Source organism: Silurus aristotelis (genome assembly GCF_946808225.1).
Source record: "Silurus aristotelis genome assembly, chromosome: 19".
In the NCBI taxonomy this organism is placed as follows: Eukaryota; Metazoa; Chordata; class Actinopteri; order Siluriformes; family Siluridae; genus Silurus; species Silurus aristotelis.
The window spans coordinates 22,649,287-22,671,179 of record NC_139592.1 but is presented as its reverse complement, the minus strand read 5'-3'; the positions used below and the strand labels follow the sequence as shown (position 1 = coordinate 22,671,179).

Here is a 21,893-nt window from a genome sequence, read left to right as displayed (position 1 = left end):
CTTGCAAATTCTACCGGAACGAAAATGCAAAACTATACAGGGTTCGTGAGAAGGCTTGATTGTTTTGAACTGTGCTGAAAAAACAGCTATTAAATCCAGACCGATTTATCAGAACTTGTGCAGGTCAAATCAGGTGACAAAACCTGGCAATTCTGCCTGTTGATTGTTAGTGAGAACTTCTGGAGTTATAAAATATGGATAAATGTTTGCAGAAACCTGACATTCTATTCCACAATAGTCTCCACTTTACTAGGAAGATGTTCTACTAGATATTGGAGTGTGCTTTTGGAGATTCAGCTACAAGGGTGTTAGTAAAGTCAGGTGCTGATCTAGGTGAGGTGAGGTGAGGAGGTCACAGGTGCAGTCAGAGTTCACATTCATTCCAAATGTGTTCAGTAGGGTTGGAGCTCTATAGCAGATCTTCCACTCTAACCCTTGTAACGCATGTCTTCATGGAGATGGCTTTGTGCATGGGGGCATTGTCATGTTGGGAGGTCAGTTTGAGTCCTATAGGTGGTAACAATGCTGGGAAAGTATCACATACGGGTGGAAAATTCAGTTGTCGCTGTACTTCATTTTTTTCACAGACTGAAGACTGAAAGCTGTGGAACGCACTTCCAGCACACCTACGAAGCATCACTGTGATCCGAATGTTTTTATGTACATTGTGTTTGTTATATTTTGTTGTCTATTGATGTTTTCACTGGAAAGCGCCTTGTGCTCCTTTTGGTTGATTGATTGATTGAAGATTATTCAAATTGTTGCACAATATTCTTCTAACTTGCACAACTCAAATCTAAATGGAAACCAAAATTACTCTTGCTTTGCTGCATGAGAGATTGTGGCATCGCTGTCAGTCATGTTCGTTGGACTTTGACTCAAATGTCAGATTTCTGGATAACACATCAGACAGGCTGTCTCCTCCCTTTGTCACGTACCATCTCACCTGCCTTGAACTGAACCATTCTTATTACTTATCAACAATGATAATAGGCAGAGAAGCATATCAAATCTTGCCAAAACATTCGAGGAATATGATTTATAATGTAGATCTTTATGATAGAGATGATAGTCAAAGATTTTGGTTGTAAATATGGAATAATCAAAATCACTTTCAGTGCAAAGGCATCCTGTTTCTAATTCCAGTGCAGAACCTGGTATATACAGTATATATTGACCAAAAGCATTAAAATTCAATATGACACAAGCATGCAGGCTGACAAAAAGTGGTGGAATTAAACAAAAATCTAAACCAACAGCACAGGAGTGGCTAAGAAACAGCTCTGTAAATGTCCTATAGTGGCTCAGTCAAAGAGCTGGCCCAATTCAACATCTCTGGAAAGACCCGAAAGTCTCCACTGACGCTCCCCATCCAACCTGAGCCTGCTTATGAGGATTTGCCATGCAAAATGGTAGAAAATCCCTCAATCCTCGAGGCTGTAAGTGCTGCCAATGGTTCTTCAACCGACTACTAGGGATGTATTTATAATACATAATACATTTTAATATAATATAATATAATATAAAGAGTTCAATGTAAAATCTGTTTATTATTATTTATTACCGGCCATTTAAGATCAAATCAAACCCAATGTAAAGCAGATCTTCACGGAGATGGCTTTGTGCATGGGGGTATTGTCATGTTGAAACAGGTTTTGGGTCTCATAGTTCAAGTGAAGGGAGAATTTCATACAACCACATCCGTTACATTACATACATTATTTATGAACTTTGCATTGATAGATTTTAAATAAAAACATGGAACATGAATGGTTTATTTTCTTTTCTCTGATTTATTAGCAGATTTAGTGCAAAAAGAAAAAGCACATAAGCATAATCCTTAACCCAGATATGAATAATACGTGGATATAAAAAATATTGTGACTTGCTTCAGAATGTTTTTCTTTGTGATGTGTGGTAAATAATGAGTGAAATCAAAATCTAAAACAAAATACAAAAAAACCCAACAATTATGTTTATTTTTGTAAGAAATCAGCTGAAGAACTTCATTCCGAAATGCATATTAAGCGCAGCACCAGATAACCTGTGCGCTCGAGTTGACGCTCTCCCGCGCATCTTTACTTCTCCTTGACGAGGATGTCGGCGACGCCGTGGACCTGCGTGAGCTGCTGACAGTCCAGAGATGCCAGGAGCTTCCTCAGGCCAGATAAGTTGGGAGTGAACTTCTCCGTCACCGTGATGGTCATCAGGCTGCCAATATCACTGGATGGGAAGGAATGATTGTGTCAGTGTATGAGGCACAAATTCAATTTTTTCAATACACAAGCACAGAACTATACACTATACAACATGCAGTGAGCTGCTTTCATCGAATGGGTCGTGAAATAAAGTAGAATTTAAAAAAATAGATGAAATTATAATTCTAGTGTCGAATGAGAGACAGATAGTAAGAATTAGTAGAATAGAATTAGAAATAGTAGAATTTACAATAGAATGAAAAGGCGTCTGTATTTAAATAAAATCATAAAGAATTTAGTGTGTGTGTGTAATGAAAATACAAATTAAATGCAAAGTTTTTCAGGGAAAAGCCAAAAAACCCAGATCTAATGGACTGATGGGACGATGCATTTTCTGCAAAATCAAATCCGGCATTGGCTCAAATCCGGCAGTGCCTCAAATCCGGCATTGGCTCAAATCCGGCAGTGCCTCAAATCCGGCATTGGCACAAATCTGGCAGTGCCTCAAATCCGGCATGAGCTCAAATCCGGCATGGGCACAAATCCGGCAGTGCCTCAAATCCGGCAGTGCCTCAAATCCGGCAGTGCCTCAAATCCGGCAGCGCATTACACAGCGCAGAAAACGAAAACATTCCTCCTTGAAACCTGACCATTAATTTTAAATAAATTTGGATTTTTATTCGATTGTAATTACAGTTTTATTCTAATATACTTTTCTTTTTATTCCATTTATTTTTTCATATCTACGGCACAAACCAGTCGGCGTACAGTTGCACATGCTACAAATTAAACTGGATTATTTTCCAGAACATTTTGAAATGAGCTTTAAAAGTCCATATGCTTCACCCATAGCGGATGTCTTTCACTTTCAGCAAGCCCAAGCCCTGGATGCGGAGTGTGACGTTCTTCAGGACACGCGACAGTGGGTTCTTAAAGGTGATTTTCACCGCCATCTCGGTCCCCACCACGGCGTCTCCTACAGGCTGTAAAGCAGAATTGCATTAATACACTTTGTCCATTTGAATTCACTAAGTTCAATATAAAGCTGCAAACCTGTACCTAACATCAGTGCCCTATGGGAATGCAATGAAGAAACAGTATCTGGATGTTTCCTGCTTGCATCACATCTCTGCTGATTTCTTAAATCGGTTTGGTCAGAAGGTGTTACGTAATTTTTCCCCAACAGTTTTTTTATATCAATGCACTCATACGTGATCGTGTAGGTGTATCTGGTGTTATAGGGAAGCTATCAATTAAGGAAGTAATCAGTTAACATTTGTGGCAGGAGTCTCCAGTATCACCAATTTGTAACAGTCAGTATGGCTTCCGTCATGGCATGGTCTTCAGGATGGAGGACCTTATTTATTTTCTGCCTCATTAAAGTGAGAGAGAGAAAACCGTAACACTGCTAAAAGAATCACCTACAGCTGAGAACTTCTGGAATAAATGTAACGATTCACTGTGGTGTAAAAGAAATAAAACGCTTGAAAATATTAGACTTTTTAGATGGAACATTGGTTCGTAATCCCACATTTTGTTGTATTTGGAACTTCTTCCCCTGAAAGTATAATCTAAACTTGCTGAAGAGACTCCTGAATGAAACGTTCAGCGTAGTGCCAATCATGGGAGCCTCTCGAGAACTTACGGTGAGGATGATGTCGGGCGTACGCAGGCGGAAGCTGTGCCTGATGGCCAGAACCTGCTTGGTCTCAGTGACTCGTCCAAGCACAGTGAGCATCAGGGAAGAGTGGTCCACCAGCTGGTCTTTGTACTGATCATATGGAACGGTCCACACCTGTGTCTTGACTGTAAGGGTATTAAGAAAATCTGAAGTTATACAGTTCTCAAAAACGTTCAGAATTATGTTCTGAATGATCGCCCACCTTCTTTGGGATTGAGCTTCACTGAGATTTCCTCCTTCTTCACTGTGCCCTTGAGCACGCCGGTATAGTACATGATCGCCACCTGGCAGTAGAGCTTGATGCTGCGCGTCTCAGAGCTCCCATTGTTCACGATGAAGGAGAGCCGAGCATCCTCGCCCACCCACTGCCCCACCTCGTCCACAGTGACCGCTAATGTGACATCCTTGTCCACGGCACAGGGGTAGATATTAGGCCTAGAGCCATAAGAGGAAGCAGTTTCCACGGCGATTCGCTCGGCTTCAGACCCTAATGATGATAACGGTGGGAAAAAGAAATATAAACCAAAATTTACATTTACAGCATTTGGTGGACATCTTATCCAGAGCGCCTTAGAGTTATCTCACTTATACATCTGAGCAATTGAGGGTTAAGGACGTTGTTCGGGGGTCCAGCAGTGGCAGCTTGGTGGTGCTGGGATTCGAACTCACAACCTTCCGATCAAAGTCCAACATCTTATCTACTGTGCTACCTCTTCCCCAACAGAGAAAACATGGCAGCAAAAATGATTTGTTGAGCGGTTTTACCTTCTGGATGTTTGTAAAGGTGTGTGATGTCCACTCTGAGGTCAGAACCCACCGCTTTGGTGCTGATATTTTTGCCCACCACATTCTTCTCACAGGAGAGTTGAGTAAAGGTGCCGTTACTTTGTCTCTGCCAGACTATCCTGTCGGCGTTCACCTACAATCACACAAACACTATCAGCTATTACTACTATCTTTTTTTCTGAAATCTACAACTTGATTTCAGTAGAACCTTTATCTAAACTTTCTTGGTACTTGGAGAACTTCATTATTTTAGCATTCTTAGCCTCCTAGTGGTCTGTTGGATCCATGATGATCTCAGATGTTGAGCTATTCTGTGAGTTGCTCTGTAGCTCCTGGTTCCACAACATCAATAGACTGTATAAGACTGTAGGAAGGACGTTACTCATAATCACTCACTCCGGTGCTCATGGTGGTTCTCACTCTCTGGTGTTTTGGCTTGTTTTTATGATTTATAAACACACTCTTGATAGCACTCAAATAAGGATGGGTTTCACTTTTTGAGTCTGGTTCCTCTTGAGGTTTCTTCCTCATACCATCTAAGGGAGTTTTTCCTTACCACAGTTGCCAGAGCTTTATTGTTCTTATGATCCAAAGATATTTTTAGATTATATACCTCTGCAAAAACAAACGGGGCATCGTATTTCATATAGACCAGTCCATCCCGGATGGCTGCCAGAGGGATTGGGCCACAGCAGAATATGCCCTGACTTGTCTCCTGAGGTGTGGCATCTACAACCTGCCAACCCCCCATTCCATCTGGTAGATCAAACCGGGCCATCCAGCATTCGTTCCAAACGTGGAAATTCCTGCAGAGAAAGTAAACAAAATATACTTCTGTTTAAGACATCGAATAAAGAAAATCGATCAGTTCATGATTAGCATAACATGATTGGTTTTCCCTGAACACCAAATATATGGTGTTGCAGGTTTGATCTTTCGTTTTGCTTTGGAATGAATTGCATTTCTGCACAACTGTGAGATCAAAAAGAATGTTGTGTGTTTGTACCAAATCGAGTCGTTGTTGAGCTTCTCAATCGGATTCATTTTCTCATCAAAATACACATCGGTCGTCAAGGAAACGTCCGTGTCGTGGGCCGAGCTGAAGTTTGTGACACTGCGTGTGGGAATGCCCAAACACCTGAGGACTGGAAAACCGGACAAAGGTGAGGTGAGGGGGTGGAGAATTAGTCAACTGAGTGAAAGATGTGGTCATCCTAAAAAGGAACTAACTGAATGATATGTACACTTGTACTGTACCAGTGTTGGTGACCCCTGAAAAGACCCAGCACTGGCCATATTTTACAGGCTTTCCTCCACTTTTGTGGTACTGCCTCAGAATTTCCACACTGCCGTTCCATAACGATGGGGACGTCCCGTTCGCGTAGTTATTCGACCAATTCCCTTCCAACACACCTTGATCATCAGGAGAGTTGACCTGGCACCAAGAAATCAGACTTTTTTCTTTTCTTAATTCAAGAAACAACTTGATTGGTTGATATATAAATAGACCCCGAGTTACGATGGTTTGAATTATGATGTTTTTTCTTATTTTGCGATGACAATAGGAAAACCAAAAAAAGTTGTATTTATTTTCATATAGCAGGTATGATACATTGGGATGCCAGCGGTTGACAGGGTGCAGTTGTCTTGTTAGAGCGCGTATTTTTTGGGGGCGTTACAAAGCCCAATAATAGCTTTTGTCTCCGTACTTTTTTCATAGCACCAGACATTGTAGCAAAATGCATTGGGCTCCTCCCTCCATTTGTGGACCCCCGCTGCCACAAACATTTATACTGTAAAGTTTATACAGTACAGTAGTGTAAATTACTCTGCTTTGCTAAATTATGTACTGTAATGTGTTAAATTACAGTAATCCCCCGTTTTACCGCGGTTCGAATCTCCCGCCCCCAGTTTATCGCGGAATTGCATTTGATTCGCTGATTTTCCCGGTTTCTCACGAGAGCACGATAGACCAAAAACCTTATAAAGAATTGTTTTTATGGAGTTTTATGTTAAAATAAGGAAATTTATTAATAAAAATATAAATGTTAATTATAAAATGAAGTCAAATGTTAATACAATACAGTACTGTATACATAAAATAGCATTTTGTTGGTGGGGTCCGTTTATCGTGGTTTTTCGTTTCTCGCGAGCGGTTTTGGAACGTAACCAACCGCGATATACAGGGGATTACTGTATTAACAATGACCGTATACCCCATAATGATCACCATTTTTTAGGACTTCTGGGTAGGCTAGGCCATGTCTTGGTATATATATTTTACGATGTTGTCATTGTATGTAGACATCTCCATCGTAAATCTGGGACTACCTGTATATTTATATACATATTTATATATCATGGCTGTAAAAGACACTCACCATGGCTGACACAACTCTGGCAATGTTAACAGGATTTCGCCGACCTGTGTTCAAGGCTTGACTCTTCTCCAGTATGAACAGACATGCTGCGAGAACCCCGTCAGCAAACTGCACACATGAACATAAAAGTTCTCTCAACATCAGTTAATTCTACAGCCTGAACTTTCTACCTAAATAAGTATTAATAGTACCTCTGAATATAATAATTTGTGAATGTAATACCTGTCCAAAGATCCAGTTCCTCGCTCCAATCTGACTATCATTTCCATAGTAGAGCACTCCAACATCATTCAGAACATATTCGTTCCTCTCGTCCTCGTTTTCCATAAACACCGCGTCATCTGATAGAGGGCAGGTAGAGAGAAATACTGATGTTACACTGGAATTTTTGAATCCGTCATCCCATTTCTGGCCATTTCTTTCCCAATACCTTTGCACCAGGGGTTAAACAGCAGGTAGAGATCATTTTCCGGTTTGTGTTTATAAGTGTGGCTTCCTTTCGGCGTCCATGTTATCAGATTGAGCTCGTAGCGACCAATGGGAGCAGTCGGCGGGGAGTTGACGCACACTTTTATCCTGGTGTCTTTCTGTTCTATGATCTTTGCCTCCCATTTCTTGTTCTCGAACTTTTCGACTAGACGAACAGTAACGAGGGTGTCTCTCGAAAACATTGGAATAGGGCCTGTAACACGGACAGACAAAAATATGTTCATCATCATAGTGAAGGATCACATACTGGGGTGAAATTTGGGCTGTTGTATTTGTCGTAGAATAAAATGCTGAAAAATTTAGGTGTTGGGATCAGCAATCCCAACTCCGCCCCCTTTATTCATAAAACCGATTCTTGACCACACCCTTAATTCCCATCGCTGGAAGACACGCTAATCTGTGGTTTCCAGTATCTTTGCATCATTCAAACATTTTAAATTTATGGCAGATGCACTAATCCAGAGCAACTTATAATTATATCAATCAACTGAGCTGTTGAGAGTTAAGGGCCTCGCTCAAGGGCCCAGCGATAGCAGCTTAGTGGTGCTGGGATTTGAACTCATAAACTTCTAAAAGTCCAACATCATAACCCCTGAGCTATTTAAACAAGTTTTAAGGTTCCGTTGTATTATTTGTCTGGTTATATAATAATTATAATCAACACTTATTATTATTATTATTATTATTATTATTATTATTATTATTATTATTATTATTATTATTATAAGAATATGATACTAATTAGGTTCACAGAATGATATTGTTGGTAAACATTTAAATGAGGTTTCTCATCTTAATTAATATAATGGAGAATTAGCATTCAGACCACTTCAGATGATTTCAGCTCCTCACCCAGCCTGAGCTCCAGGTGTAGTTTGTCAGATTTGGGCTTGAACGCTCGTGAGAACTCAATCCACATCTGAAAGCCCTGCCCTCGACGAACGACGAGGTCATCGCTTTGGTAACGGTCCGTGTGATGTTCCAGGCGGTTCTGACCTCTTTTAGACTTGAGGAGATCTATGGAGAGCACTAATAACCGACCATCTGAGAGATAGAGAAGAAAGAGAGAGAAAGAATGAAAGGATGAAAGAAAGAGATTGGTACAATTTGTGCATTTTATGGATCGACTTCCAGCATCCATATGATCTCTCAATCCTTTGCTGCTTACTGTTTTTCCCTTCATTTGGTGTCAGTAGTGGTTCCACAAAGTCAATAAGCGTGCCGGAGGGGAAGCGGCCCTCATTGGGACGAGTACCAGTGGGTGCTGCAGACATTCTAAAGAAGACAAAGTGAAGCGAACTCATGCTGAAATTATATGAGAATAACAGCGCTATAAACCCACTGCACATTTATTATTCCATTCACCTGAGCATAAGATTGGGCTGTGTTTTTAAACATCTCGTTCCACAATTGCTGTTAGAGTAACCTCCACTCTTCTGGGAAGATGTTACCAGATTTTGGAGTGTGCTTGTGGAGATTTGAGACAAGGGTGTCAAAGTCAGATGCTGTACAGTAGGTGAGATGAGGAGGTGTGTGAAAAATTCAACCCATACGGTAGGTGTTTAATAGGTTTCGAGCTTTATAGCAGGAGATCTTCCACTCCAACTCTTGTACTGCAGAGTTTATCTTCATGAAGTTGGCTTTGTGCACAGAGGAAATGTAATGCTCGAACAAGTTTGGGTCTTTTAGTTTAAGTTTAAGACAATAATAATAAGACATAAGGCACTCTTAGTGTCGGTCCCTGATAAATAGGGAGGGTTGCGTTAAGAAGGACATCCAGCGTGTCTATTTAACTAAGGTGTCTCTCATGCAGCAGTATTTTGGAACAGTCAGGTATAATAACAGAACATTCCTACTGATGTGCTGTTGGTGGTGCTCTGTGACCAAGTAAATGATTTTCTGACGCATTTTTGGGAGTATTGACTGCACAAGAAATTTGGCAACACACACAAAAAAAAAAACATTAGCAGAACATCGATCTGAGCTCAAGCTCGGACCCAGGAACCCTGAGGGTATTGATTGTATTGCAGATTCAACAATTGAACGTGGTGTAAAGAGAATCCTGATCACCTTTAGAGTAATCCAGTTCAATGTACAATCATGAGGAGAAACTTCCTGGAATGGCACACAATTTGATAGGAATTTGACTCAAACGGAAGAAATTCAGTGGTAAGATAATGCTCTGATTTTCAGCATTTATACTGTAAACGAATAATAACAAACAAACCTGTGAGGGATTTGTTTTGCTTTGAACGACAGGACAGAGAAGAATCCAGGTGTAGATTTATTTATCTAGATCTATTCATTTCCTCCTTGTCAATCATTTTTGGTAATTCTGAGTGTCTGGTGATCCGGTGCAAATCGTTGCTGTTGTGCCATTTTTTTCAAGCAGCCATGAGAAAAAAAACAAACGACCCAGGTAATAAAGATTTGCTCTTACCTGATCGATTTGCTCTTATCGTTGGGTCGGAGTACAATGTTGAAGTACGTTGTAGTTCAGAGAACAATGGACCAGGGTACCTTTCGCTGCCTAGTTTCGTGTCTCCTGTCACTACCACATTCCTGTTCCTAATCATATTTATATACACACACACACACACACAAAAACAAAAAAAACTCTTTTATTTCACATTTGTCCCCTCCCAGTCCAGTGTCCCAAACACAAGGTGTGAACTTCTAAAACAAAGAAATATAATGTAATCTAATAATTTCATCAAACTGAAAAAAAAAAACCCCATGATTGAGATAATTAGGTACTAAATTTTTTAATAAAATGTTTTCTTTCACCCAGTGACCTTAATAGATCCTACAATATTTGCACCAGCTTCAAATTGAATGAAGATATCATGGAAATTGAGATTCCTACAAACATTTATCTGATACTATGTCTGGTTCGCCCCTCTCCGCCCCACCCAGCCCAAACTTTAGGACTCACAGCTGAAATGTCCTACCTAACTTTAAACAGAACCTGATAAAAAAAATCTGCTACACACACAAGTTATCTATCTTCTGGAAAGAAGGCACTTTGAGCTTCACTGTCAATCATAAAAGTTGATATTGCTCAAAACTGATAATAAGTTATAGATGATGAAGTGCAAGAGCAATATCAACTTAAAATAATGCACAGTTTTATCCACTTTTATTAGGGAACTGTTAACATTTAAAGTTAGATAGAGAATTTTCTGCTGTCAGTCCCAAAAGCTGTGGCGAAGGCTAACAGGTTAAACCTTCCCAATTTGTCTAAATGAAGAGTTCTGAATCTGACTATAAATGAAATTTGTTTCAAATCCTCCAATTTCTGGATAAAAATCGGACAACAGTGTTCCCACGGTGCATTTACAGTTCATTACATGTGTCAAAGCCGACCAACTACAGCTACATTGCAAAGGCATGAATAGTTGGCAGAGGTGTGGCTACAGATTTGTTTCTTTTTAGGAGGGAATGAGGAACTATATATATATATATATATATACGAAAACAAATCCGGGATTATTTTCACAGTCTGCATAAATAATGGCGAAGAGTGACGCATTTGTGCGTTGTGTAAAAGCAGTAACGGCACATATTTTTTTTATAAATCAGTGGGCAATTTACTGTCAACTAATCGTCTTATTAAAAAATACATTTAGTGGCCGATGCATGGGCCCCTGAACATCACCATATATACGTGCTTCGTCCACACAAACTTTTGCCGCAATACATTATAGAAGCAAAGATTTGTTTAGAATGCTGTTGTTTGCTGTCACTTGACATTTTTCACTGGAACTAAAAGACCAAAAATCCCAATTCTTTAAACAAATAAAAACCATCCCAAATCTATAAAAGTGTTGGACAGTAAGGAAGTAAACGTAATTCGTTCCTGTACTTAAGTCGCTTTTTCAAGTATCTGTACTTTACTGAAGTATTTCCATTCGGGGAGAATTTTCATTTACAGATTCAAATTTCAAAGTCAAATGTTTCACTTTCACTGGTGAAACACGCAGCGAGTCACCAATCAGGATCGAGCGCACGCTCTGTTTTACACGTGTTCTAATCGGCGCTTGGTGTATCTACTGATCACCAACATACAGTTCAGCATCAGTTCAACAGTTCAACATTTAGAAAGGAATAAATGATGAAGAAACTCCAGACTTGAACTCGACACAACACACGTGACCTCATTTACACTATTTTTACACGAAGGTTTTGGGTTCATGATGATTGTAATAGAAATCAATCAGTGTTTGAGTCATTAATATCATTCTATTAATAGATCAGTGTGCTGAGAGTCACATTCGAGTCTTTACACATAAACTGAGGTGATTAAGTAAAGAATCTTGCGATAAAAATGATAATAGGAACATTATAGTTATAATAAATCACTACTTTGGATACTTAAGTACATTTTGAGGCAAAAACTTTTGTATTTTATCTCAAGTGAATCTTTTAAGAGACACTTTTACTGGAGTCATATTTACTTAGAGACTCTACTTTTACTCAAGTACATGGTTTGTGTACTTCATCCACCACTGATAGGAACTGTTTCTGATTTCCAGTGATATAAAAATCCATTTTCGGGTAAATGATATACTTACAATTCAATTCATTAAAATTTCTAGACAATTCTTTTAATGAACATTGTCTCAATAGAGCTCTTGTATAAAAGAGCGTATAAATTCATGGTCCATAAGTTTGAGCTGATGGTATCAAGTTTGTAATCTAGCAAACCAGTTTTGATTTATTAATTGACAGAGAATAAATGCTATAAATGTAAATGTTCTTTAGAATTGTAAGTTTATCTCCAACGAGTGAGCGAGTGGTGAATGTGGTGAAGAAAAAACTCCCTGAGATGGCATGAGGAAGAAACTTTGAGAGGAACCAGACTCAAAAAGGTCCTCATCTGGGTTCATTAACAGGTTTCATGATTTTCACATGGCAAATGTTCCACATTACAAACACTCAGTGTAAAAAAAAAAAAAAATAAAAAAAAAACACTGGGGGGAAAAAAAAAAGTTTATTTGTCTGGTGTGAATTTGATCTTTCCGAAATGTAGAATCAAAACAAGGTTGCAGACCACGCCCAGAAACTCCACCTGACGAGCTGTTGCTAATTTATAGCGAATATTTAAGTGACACTTCATTAAAATAACTTTCACATTCACTTTAATATTCTCTTTCACCACTTCAGTGACTGATGAAAGCCTGTGTTTGTGAGCTGAAAGTGTTTACAGGTTAAACGTGTTTGAGAGCAGAAATGTTCAACTCAAGTCTGCGTGATCTAGTCAGCGTATGATCCAAGTATCAATTTTTTATCTTTAATTGTGGAAAGACCCTTGTTACTGAACGTCTTGTCGAGAAGCTTGAGAACAAGAACTGGGAGTCAAAGATCATAGAACAGAAAGACACCAGGATGAATCACTATGAAGGTATGGTTTGCATGGGTTGGAGTGGAAGACCTTAAATGGCCTGCTCTCCAGCCATATGTGGTTCTTCCCCAAACTGTTACCGCACTCTTGGAGGCACACAATTGGACGAGATGTCTGGATGTTGGAGCATTAAATTTCCCATTCACTTATATGGATATTGTACACAGATATGTTTTGGAGTGGAAGATCTGCAGCTCCAGAGCCCTATTGAACCTGATGAATGTGAACGCTGACTGCACCCCAGGCCTCCTCACCTCACCTACATCACTACCTGACTTTACTAACACCCTTGTGTTTAAACAAATCTCCACAAAATCTAGTGGAACATAGCGGTCATAAGGTGGACATGAACCAGCCCACGGTTTCTTTGTTTGAATGTTTACTGTAATTTCTTTAATTTCACACGACCGTCCCAGCAGATTATTACCACCATTATATCAATTGTAAAAACATTTTGTTCTCTCACCACACCTGCAACTAAAATGACTTAATAACATTTAGTCCCGGCTCCAGACAGAACGCTTAACGCTAACAAAAAGAAAAGGCGATTTTAGAAGAGCTGGAAAAACAAGTAAACATCCAGAAACCGCTGCAGGAATGATGACTTTCTGAAACAAATCATGGGAAACTTCACTGCAAATGTAGCAGCTGAACCCAATCCTGGGAGAAGGTGGTTTTTAATTACAGCTAACAAGGGCTGATGATTTCCAACACCACACACTCGACGTCCTGAAAAGAAGTAAATTCAGGAATATCTTGAGCGTCACAGCTCCAGCAGTCTGGAGATATTGAGTTAAAATGAAATCATACACGACCCCTTGAAGACTTTGTTGGTCTACAGCAGAGATCCCAAACCCATACCATATATGAGAAAAAGAAAAACATGGATACAGATCTTTATTTATATATATTTGTCTTTATAACTTTGAATAGTTCCTAATATACTTTGTGCTATTTTTAAGCGCCAAAAAAAACGTAAATCGGAGTTTCTATCCAATCAGATTTCAGCCGTAACATCACATGTTGCAGGGTCAAAGGTATCTATTTGCCTTGAGCCTTCACAGATCTTTGGGATCTTACAGCATACGTTCACGTTGCAGGTTAACCATTCTGACTGCGAGTTGGGGACACCGAGGCCATCTAGCAGGCGTCCGATCACCTTGGTATTTCACGACCTCTTATTGGTCAGAGAGCGCACCATTCAGACTCACAAACCGCATCTGTAGCAAACATATTCATGTGGATTTTAATAGCTGCTTTTGAAATCTATGTCTGGGATACTGATGTACTTCCAGTCCACTTCACATAAGTGTGATCTTTGGCTCTTAATAGGGGAAAAAAAATTTGTCTTCTACAGGACATATCTCCTGCTGGGTTGGAATGCAAGCGTGTAGGCATAGTGGATATTTGTGGAGAAGACTGAAGACTTATACCTGTTGCAGTGAAGGTGTGAGGGTGGTGTATAACCGAGTTAGGGAAAAAAAATTATAAATCAAATAAATGACAAAAAAAAACGACTTGAGTGATGCTTTATTTGTGGTTTTATAGGAATATTTTAGTGTACACACACACACACACACACACACAGTAATTAAGTCTGATTCATGAATCATGTTTGGCTCAGTCGAGCAGATGTAACTCATCCAGACACCATGTCGTTAAAGTAATCGTCATAAAGCAACCCGTCCGTGTTTTTCTAATAAAGAAGGAATGCGGAACATCACTGGCCACACACACACACACACACACACACACACACAATAAACCACTTGTTGGGATGCAGATTTAGGAAAAGAACCCCTGCTTGCCTGGTGTGTTTTTATACCACAGCAGCTGGCCGGTGATTAAACTTTTTTATGACACTGAACATTGTGATGGCGTGAACTGAACTGGTTGGATGTTTCACGATTGGTTACAGCAGCCGTATACAGGGGGCTTCACCACTATTCCTTCACCACAGACACTGGAGACTCCTTCCACAAAATGATGACTCTTTACAGAAAACTCCACCCCACCAGGAGAACAGCTACACCATGTTCTTGTGCAGGTGCTGTTACTTTTACAAAACAATCTGAATGAAGTATGTATTAATGCAGTGGTTGAGGTGAACAGGCGCTCGAGACCGGTGTACAGCACTACAACTTCCACAGGGCTACATGTCAGAATAAATATAGTCAAACTGACTCATGAAACGTTCCTATTCAGTCAGTCAGTCAGTCAGTCAGACACACACACACACACACACACACACACACACACACGTTTGGGAGTTGATCAGAGTAAAAGGTCAGTAAGTGATGGGAGCAGCTCGGCTAGCTCTGCCTGGATGTTGGCACTCTTGGCGACAGGATTGCCGCGGAGATCCAGCCTGCTGAGCGTTGGACACGTGGCGAGCGGGGAAAGGTCGGAGATTTGCGAGATTTCTGTCATCGGCGTTTAGGAGGAAACCTTTTTCCTTTTATTAGAAACTGTCCATTGGAATCGTATTGACACTTTATAAAACAAAAAAGTATTACACAAATATTGCTACAAATCCAGCTCCATGAAGATCTGCTGTCAATGAGTTGGATCTCCTGCTATAGAGCTCCAACACTATCACAGAAGAGTGGAGCTCATAATAACAGCAAAATTGGGACTCATAGTGGAACGGAGTGTTTAAAAAAAAGAACACACCTGAACACACGAGCTCATACTCTCAAGTGAAGATCTCGAATATAAAAGTGTGTGATTTAAACCTTCAATGATTTGCAGATAAATCGCAATATTACTGATACTGATTCCCAAATCGGAACGTGTTTAATGTAAATGACAATCTGAATGCGTCAAGGAATTGTTTTTGTTGCATTATTAATATTTAAAACGTGTCAAAGAAATGGCACTGTTGCCATAGTAACCAGAGCTGTATTAGTTTCTGTTGAATGCACGATCCTTCTCTAATATCTCCGTGGATGTGCATGTTGTGGCACAAAAGTTCACCATGGGGCTTGTTTTTGGAAAAACAGGAGTTTGTTCTTACTTCATGCCGAGTTACACTTGCAGACGGACGGCAGACAGAAGCATTCCTCAGGGATTAGATGTGCGCTGGTAAAAAAAAAAAAACTTTTGTTGGAACAATGAGCACTCGTGTCATCCAATTAATCAAAACGCTAGCACGCCTTCGATGCTTTTGTCTGCCAGCCGATGAGTGCAGCCACGAACCCATGCAAGGTGTGTGTGTGTGTGTGTGTGTGTGTGTGTGTTAACAGCCCTGCCCCTTAATGCAGACATACTCCTTTAAATCATTGTTCCCTGGATTTGCTTTTTGCTCTTTGTTTAACCTCTTGGATAAAAGGATACGGTTGTTTCGCAAAGACACCTCCTCCAGTTTGGCCAGATGGTACAGTCCATCCAGATTCTCTATTGCGTTATCATCAGCCTCCAGAACCTGAGACACAAAAACACAGCTACTCACAAATATCCATAAAAAAACAAATAAAAAAATACCTGACAGAGCGCTTACCTCGAGGCACTGCAGCATGGCGAGATGTGGCGGCAACTTCGTGAGCTGATTGGAGCACAGGTTGATGTGAGTGACCAATAGGAGCTGGTCCAGGTGGCACATCGTGCTCAGGTTCTTAAAAAAAAAATTATGCAACATCCTGTGTACTTATGACTTTGTGTGTCATCTTGTGATCATTTGTGTTGCTTTATAGAGCGCCTTGGTCCTACAGAGACGTCGTTTCATTTCACACATTAGAGCATGGAAATGGCAATAAAGCCACGTGACTTGACTGCAGTTCAAATATAATCACACAGCGGAGACTCGGTACGCGAGATCTGTGATGCAATTAATGGGCGTGTTCGCGTGAAAAAACACCAAGGAAGAGAGAGATATTTATATATGGGGCAAAAAAATCCGGCAATTAAAACCGTCCGTGTGGAAACAAAGCAAAGGTTCCGTCTGGCGTAATTTAAAAGCACCATAATTACTTTAAAACATACACAAGAATATTTTGTCTTCGTGCTCTGGTTTGATTTCGGTTTTACTAAAAAAAGTGTGTGTGTGTGTGTGTGTTACAGAATAAAAATATAATTTGGAAATTTAAAATATTTACAACATAGTGGAATTAAATAGAATATACAATATAATGAAAATAAAAAGAATCTACATTTGGCATGTACAGATGGGGTGTTGAGAGAGCTGGGCAGACTAAAGCACTAAAGCCCCGCTGCATCACTCTCGTTAGATAAAGGTGAAAGCGAAAGACAATGTTGTTCAGGATGAAATTTTCCATTGAAAAGTCAAAGTTCTCACTTGGTCTCTCTCTCGGTTTCATTCTGAATCTCTGATTACATTCAGGCAACAGTTTCGCAGGTCTGCTAATGAACATCACACATCACGTGCACCCGACGCCTGGTGCTTACCGCATTCGAGAGACTGAAGACCCGCACTTCGGCATACTCCATTTTCAGGATAGTGTTCTCGATCATGAACTTACTGCAGAGATCGCTGTAGTACGAGCGGCGCATCGGATCCACTTCCTGTAAGACAATCAGGTACTCTCACGTGACGTATCGGGATCGTTGGCTTAGTAAAAAGAAGGTGCAAAATTATAGCTATGTTACAGAAAACTCAAATCTTAACACGATGTCACTGTTTTTGGATTTAGATGTGGAAGTAAAGTAAACCTTCAGTGTCTGGAAATGAGCGAGCGTCTCTTTCTCATGACCCAACGGATCCAGAGCTCTCATCAGGAGGATTATAGTTAACAGACACCCTGCAGGGGGGGAGGAAAGGAGTAAAAAGGGAATAAGGGCAAGACTAAAGAAATATATAGAACTCCATCATATCATTTAACCAGATCAGGAAATTACATTTATTTTGAGGCTCCAGTTCCAGGAGTTGAGTACAGGACTCGAGCTCAGACTGCAGAACTGATGTCTTCTCTACGGACAGATCGCTCCTAACACACACACACACACACACACACACACGGTTATCATGTGTATTAATAGCCAAGTCTGCAAACCAGCAAAACAAAGAAAGCAAAGATAATAATGACAGACAGACAGACGGACGTTTGCGTCTGTGTACCTGAAGAGCTCCTGATCCGTGGCGGAATCCCTGCACCAACTCTCCATACAACCTGCAGGGGAAAAGAAAGGGAGTAAATATGTTCAGCAGAGATTTGGAACACATGAAAGCTTTATTTCAACACACACACACACACACACACACACACACACACACACACACACACACACACACACACACACACACCTGTATAGAGAGCGCAGTCTCTTTGTATGTGTTTCTCCATCCAGTGCACAGTCAGATTGTGTTCATTGTTTATGTCACTGATGGAGCCAGGAGGAAGCTCACACAACTGAAAGAGAGAGAGAGAGAGAGAGAGAGAGAGAGAGAAAGAGAGAGAGAGAGAGAGAGAGAAAATGTGGGCACAGGACTTTTTTTTTTTTTTAACCAGTGTTTCCAGGCATTTCCGAAAATCTTTATTCGTTTTTTTTTTTTTTTTTACCGATATCAGTTCCTTTGTAATAAAGAGTAAAAAGAGAAATTACCCAGACGGGGCTGTGAGGCAGTAGAGGGTGAACACTCCTCCACTCCACCCGCTGAGGCTGACCATCCAACACCAACATCAAACTCACAACCTGAGAGAGAGAGAGAGAGAGAGAGAGAGAGAGAGAGAGAGAGAGAGAGAGAGAGACCGTGAGTAAACTCCTGTACTGTAGTGAGCTGAACGATAGGACTCAGGATAAATCTCTCACAGTTGCAGGTTTGGAGAAAACCACAGTGACTCGCTCTCCTTCTCTGCTCACATACACACAGCTGATCAGATCCTCGTGCTCAGCTAGAAAGAGGAAGAACAAGAGACCATCATCATCATCAACCATAAAACACACACACACACACACACACACACACACACACACACACACACACACACACACACACACACACACACACACACACACACACACACCTCTCCCCAGGAGCCAGCGGTAGTAGAACCAGGTGCTCTGGTCATTGGGGTCGGTGAAGATGGCGTTCTGGACCAGTTCATATTCTAGATGCAAAAGACGATAGGACTCAGGATCGGTTTAAAACGACAAAAAAAAAAAAAAAAAAAGACTAATTAATGGAAAGATGTGAATTAAAGTCTTTTTGGAACTACATTTTTTTTTTTAGCACAGCTGTTTGTTCCATAAACACTACACTGTATGAACGTGTGTGTGTGAGCTCTAACCTTTGAGCAGCTGCTCCTCACACACTCGGTGCCTGTGTGTCTGGGGTGAGGCGGTGGGTGGCGTGTGAGGGTGTGTGCGCGTTCGGCAGGCGGACGCCGGATCCGCTGCGGGCTGCGGGTGCAGAAGCGGCAGCAGCGTGCTCCGGTAGTGCCAACTCGAGTAGTTGGAGAAGTTTGAGCCGATCAGACGGTCCGTAAACTGGAGCTCCTGTTCCACGGAAACCCCAGACATCTTGACCACCAGGCGGCGGTAATCCCAACAGTGAACTGAGAGATAGAGCGAGATAGAGCGAGAGAGAGAGAGAGAGATAGAGAGATAGAGAGAAGACCAAGCATTGAGAAGAGAAATGGCACATTTTCTGAAAGAAAATAAATGAGGCTTTGCATGTCAAACATTATTTATCCTCCAACTAAAAATCGAGAAAAATGAAAACACAATGGCACTATTTTTTATTCTAGTTTAAATATGCTGTATATGTTATTTTCTGGCCCAGAAATAAGCCCCGCCCCCTTCCTGAAAAAAAAAACACTGTAGCTTTGCAAAGTTAATCGGAGGTTTAAGTGTAAAGCATTGACAGGCAGCAGAGGGCGCTAAAACATCACAGACAGCCCCTTTCATTTCCTGGCGTGTCTAATAGACACGTTTTGTAGGAAAATTGGACGAGAAAATTGAAGTTTTAACAGTAAAGCGATCGAAAAAATGTATCGTTCCAGTCATCACTATCACTCGTTCCCTTCCTCCCTCTCTCCCTCCTGCACTCTCTCACAGTTGCGGTCGTCCAGGCTGAGGCAGCGGTCACACAGGCTCAGCTCTCTCGGCCAGTTGGGTGTGGGGAGGCGGGACGACACCCAGCCGCGGTGATGCCAGCTTCCGTACGACTTGGGGTTCACCTTCAGACACGCCTCGATAAACAGCAGCTCGGCTTCGTACAGCTTCTGCATCTCCTCCTGCTCTCTAAAAACAATGCAGCACACCTGGGTTTAAAGGAAACCGCTTGGAGGAACAAAGAAAAGCGAGCATGCTGGGAGATGAAGTTCTCTCACTTCTCAGTCTCCAGGTGAAGCAGGATCTCTCTCCTGTAGTTCCACAGAGTGGCGAAGTCAGGGTTCGAAGCCAGGAGCTGCTGAGTGAGCTGGAGAGCTTCTTCATCTAACTCACCATTACTCCTCTGAGAGAGTAAGAAAGAAAGAGAGACAGACAGAGAGAGAGGGAGAGAAAGAGAGAGAGAGAGAGAGAGAGAGAGAGAGAAAGTGTGTGTATGATGCTGTTATAATTAGAAAGCCATAGTGATGATAGTGATTATGATGGTGGTGATTATAATTATGATAGTGATTATGGTGGTGATGGTGAAATTGGTGATGGTGATTATAATTATGATTGTGATGGAAATGATTATGATGGTGATTATGATGATGAAAGTGGTGATGTGATTATGATGGTGGTGGTAATTGTGATGATTATGATACTGATGCTTATGATGATGAAAGTGGTGATGGTGATGCTGATGATGTTGATGAAGAAGATGGTGATTAAGGTTTCCCCGTTCCACGACTGACCTTTTTAAAGATGGCGTCTCGAACCGTCAGGTAAACTTTCAGCTTCTTCTCTCGCTCTTTCCTCTTCTCCTCCTCCTGCTGAGCGGTGGTCTTTACCTTCACCCGCCCGTGCTGCAGGAAACAGAGGGAGCAACAATGAGTAAATAACAGAGGAGAGATGGAAGAGATCGAGAAAAGAGAGAAAGAGCATGAAAAAGAGAGAAACAGAGGGAAAGAGAAAGAGACAAAAAGGTTGAGGCTGACTGTGAGTGTGTGTGTGTGTGTGTGTGTGAGAAATACTGTGTGTGTGTGTGTGTAAGAGAGAGAGAGAGCGAGAGAGAGAGAGAGAGAGAGAGAGAGAGAGAGAGAGAGAGACAGACAGAGACAGACAGAGACAGAGACAGACAGAGAGAGGGGGGGGATCACTCACCATGATGCTCAATCAGAGTTTCGAGTCTGAAAAGAGAAAATAATGAATCTGAATAAATAAAATCACTAAGACACGTTAGTGCGCATGCGCACACCCACCCAGCCACCAGCTCCGTGTTGCCCAACGCAAATTCACTGAGCGTCTCTTCTGCCGTTCATTTCAATGTAAATTGGTACAGTTATAATAAAGCTGATTATCTGTAAACAGGTCACAGAGAGAAGTTCAGTGATCTCACTAACACTCCATTACACCGTTACTCAGCAAACTGTTACTCCTGCTGCAGTTCAGAAACCCGGAAACGCCAAAAAAAAAACCCAAGGAGAAATAGAAACGAAAATAACTCACAGAGGAGCTGAAAGCGTCTCTCCTGCAATCTGGTCCCTGATAAACCGCGTGTCCGCTCACACACACACACCCAACACTGCTATTCTTACTCCTGTTTCTCACTGTAGGATGCACAGCTCTCACAGCGACGGACATCACCATCACAGGCTAAAAGACTACAAAATCCAACTACTTCCGGTGTCTGGAAATCGCGTCACTTCCGTTTGAAACAAACAGCATTGATTGAATTTTGATTACCATTTTATTAAATGTTTTAATTTCTATCGTAAAAACATTAGTATGATATACAATACATGAATAAAATAAAATAATGAATCAATTCATACATTAAAAAATAAAAATAAAAAATAAGCCTTTTCCACTTATATTTATTTTAATTAAACTGATATCTATAATTT

At 40.9% G+C, this 21,893-nt stretch overlaps 2 protein-coding genes across 4 annotated transcripts; both read right to left on the bottom strand.

Moving 5' to 3' along the window:
• Positions 1 to 1,773: 1,773 nt before the first annotated feature.
• LOC310715128 (protein-glutamine gamma-glutamyltransferase K-like) lies at positions 1,774 to 10,131 on the bottom strand. Of its 2 annotated transcripts, none has more exons than XM_083521374.1 (14): positions 9,976 to 10,131; positions 8,704 to 8,810; positions 8,388 to 8,579; positions 7,477 to 7,728; positions 7,269 to 7,387; positions 7,047 to 7,154; positions 5,923 to 6,100; positions 5,672 to 5,810; positions 5,279 to 5,471; positions 4,645 to 4,798; positions 4,082 to 4,366; positions 3,844 to 4,004; positions 3,045 to 3,181; positions 1,774 to 2,223 (listed from the first exon to the last, which is right to left on the bottom strand). In XM_083521374.1, the coding sequence occupies exons 2-14, from the start codon at positions 8,807 to 8,809 to the stop codon at positions 2,079 to 2,081; spliced, it is 2,169 nt and encodes a 722-aa protein (XP_083377500.1). In that variant the 5' UTR covers position 8,810; positions 9,976 to 10,131; the 3' UTR covers positions 1,774 to 2,078. The 2 variants fall into 2 exon arrangements, with proteins under 2 accessions (XP_083377500.1, XP_083377501.1); XM_083521375.1 differs by having other exon boundaries at positions 9,420 to 10,084.
• Positions 10,132 to 14,458: 4,327 nt separating this feature from the next.
• rabggta (Rab geranylgeranyltransferase subunit alpha) lies at positions 14,459 to 21,863 on the bottom strand. 2 transcript variants are annotated; one of them, XR_014530246.1, is made up of 18 exons: positions 21,496 to 21,863; positions 21,151 to 21,176; positions 20,742 to 20,852; positions 20,229 to 20,353; positions 19,952 to 20,139; positions 19,185 to 19,451; positions 18,921 to 19,004; positions 18,706 to 18,788; positions 18,499 to 18,588; positions 18,200 to 18,305; positions 18,014 to 18,065; positions 17,794 to 17,882; positions 17,608 to 17,696; positions 17,344 to 17,460; positions 16,439 to 16,552; positions 16,276 to 16,363; positions 14,790 to 15,362; positions 14,459 to 14,707 (listed from the first exon to the last, which is right to left on the bottom strand). XR_014530246.1 is itself a non-coding variant. In XM_083521393.1 (17 exons), the coding sequence occupies exons 2-17, from the start codon at positions 21,151 to 21,153 to the stop codon at positions 15,214 to 15,216; spliced, it is 1,755 nt and encodes a 584-aa protein (XP_083377519.1). In that variant the 5' UTR covers positions 21,154 to 21,176; positions 21,496 to 21,675; the 3' UTR covers positions 14,459 to 15,213. The 2 variants fall into 2 exon arrangements, 1 of the variants encoding a protein (XP_083377519.1); XM_083521393.1 differs by having other exon boundaries at positions 14,459 to 15,362; positions 21,496 to 21,675.
• Between the last annotated feature and the right edge of the window lie 30 nt (positions 21,864 to 21,893).

Coding starts and splice junctions, on each gene's coding strand:
- LOC310715128 (XM_083521374.1), bottom strand. CDS start 8,809: ATGTCTGCAGCACCCACTGGTACTCGTCCCAATGAGGGCCGCTTCCCC. Junction 5,472..5,671: donor CTCAACAACGACTCGATTTG/GTACAAACACAC, acceptor CTTTCTCTGCAG/GAATTTCCACGTTTGGAACG. Junction 4,799..5,278: donor CCCCGTTTGTTTTTGCAGAG/GTATATAATCTA, acceptor GTGTGATTGTAG/GTGAACGCCGACAGGATAGT.
- rabggta (XM_083521393.1), bottom strand. Junction 17,883..18,013: donor ACGGATCAGGAGCTCTTCAG/GTACACAGACGC, acceptor TGTGTGTGTTAG/GAGCGATCTGTCCGTAGAGA. Junction 17,461..17,607: donor CTCATTTCCAGACACTGAAG/GTTTACTTTACT, acceptor ATTGTCTTACAG/GAAGTGGATCCGATGCGCCG.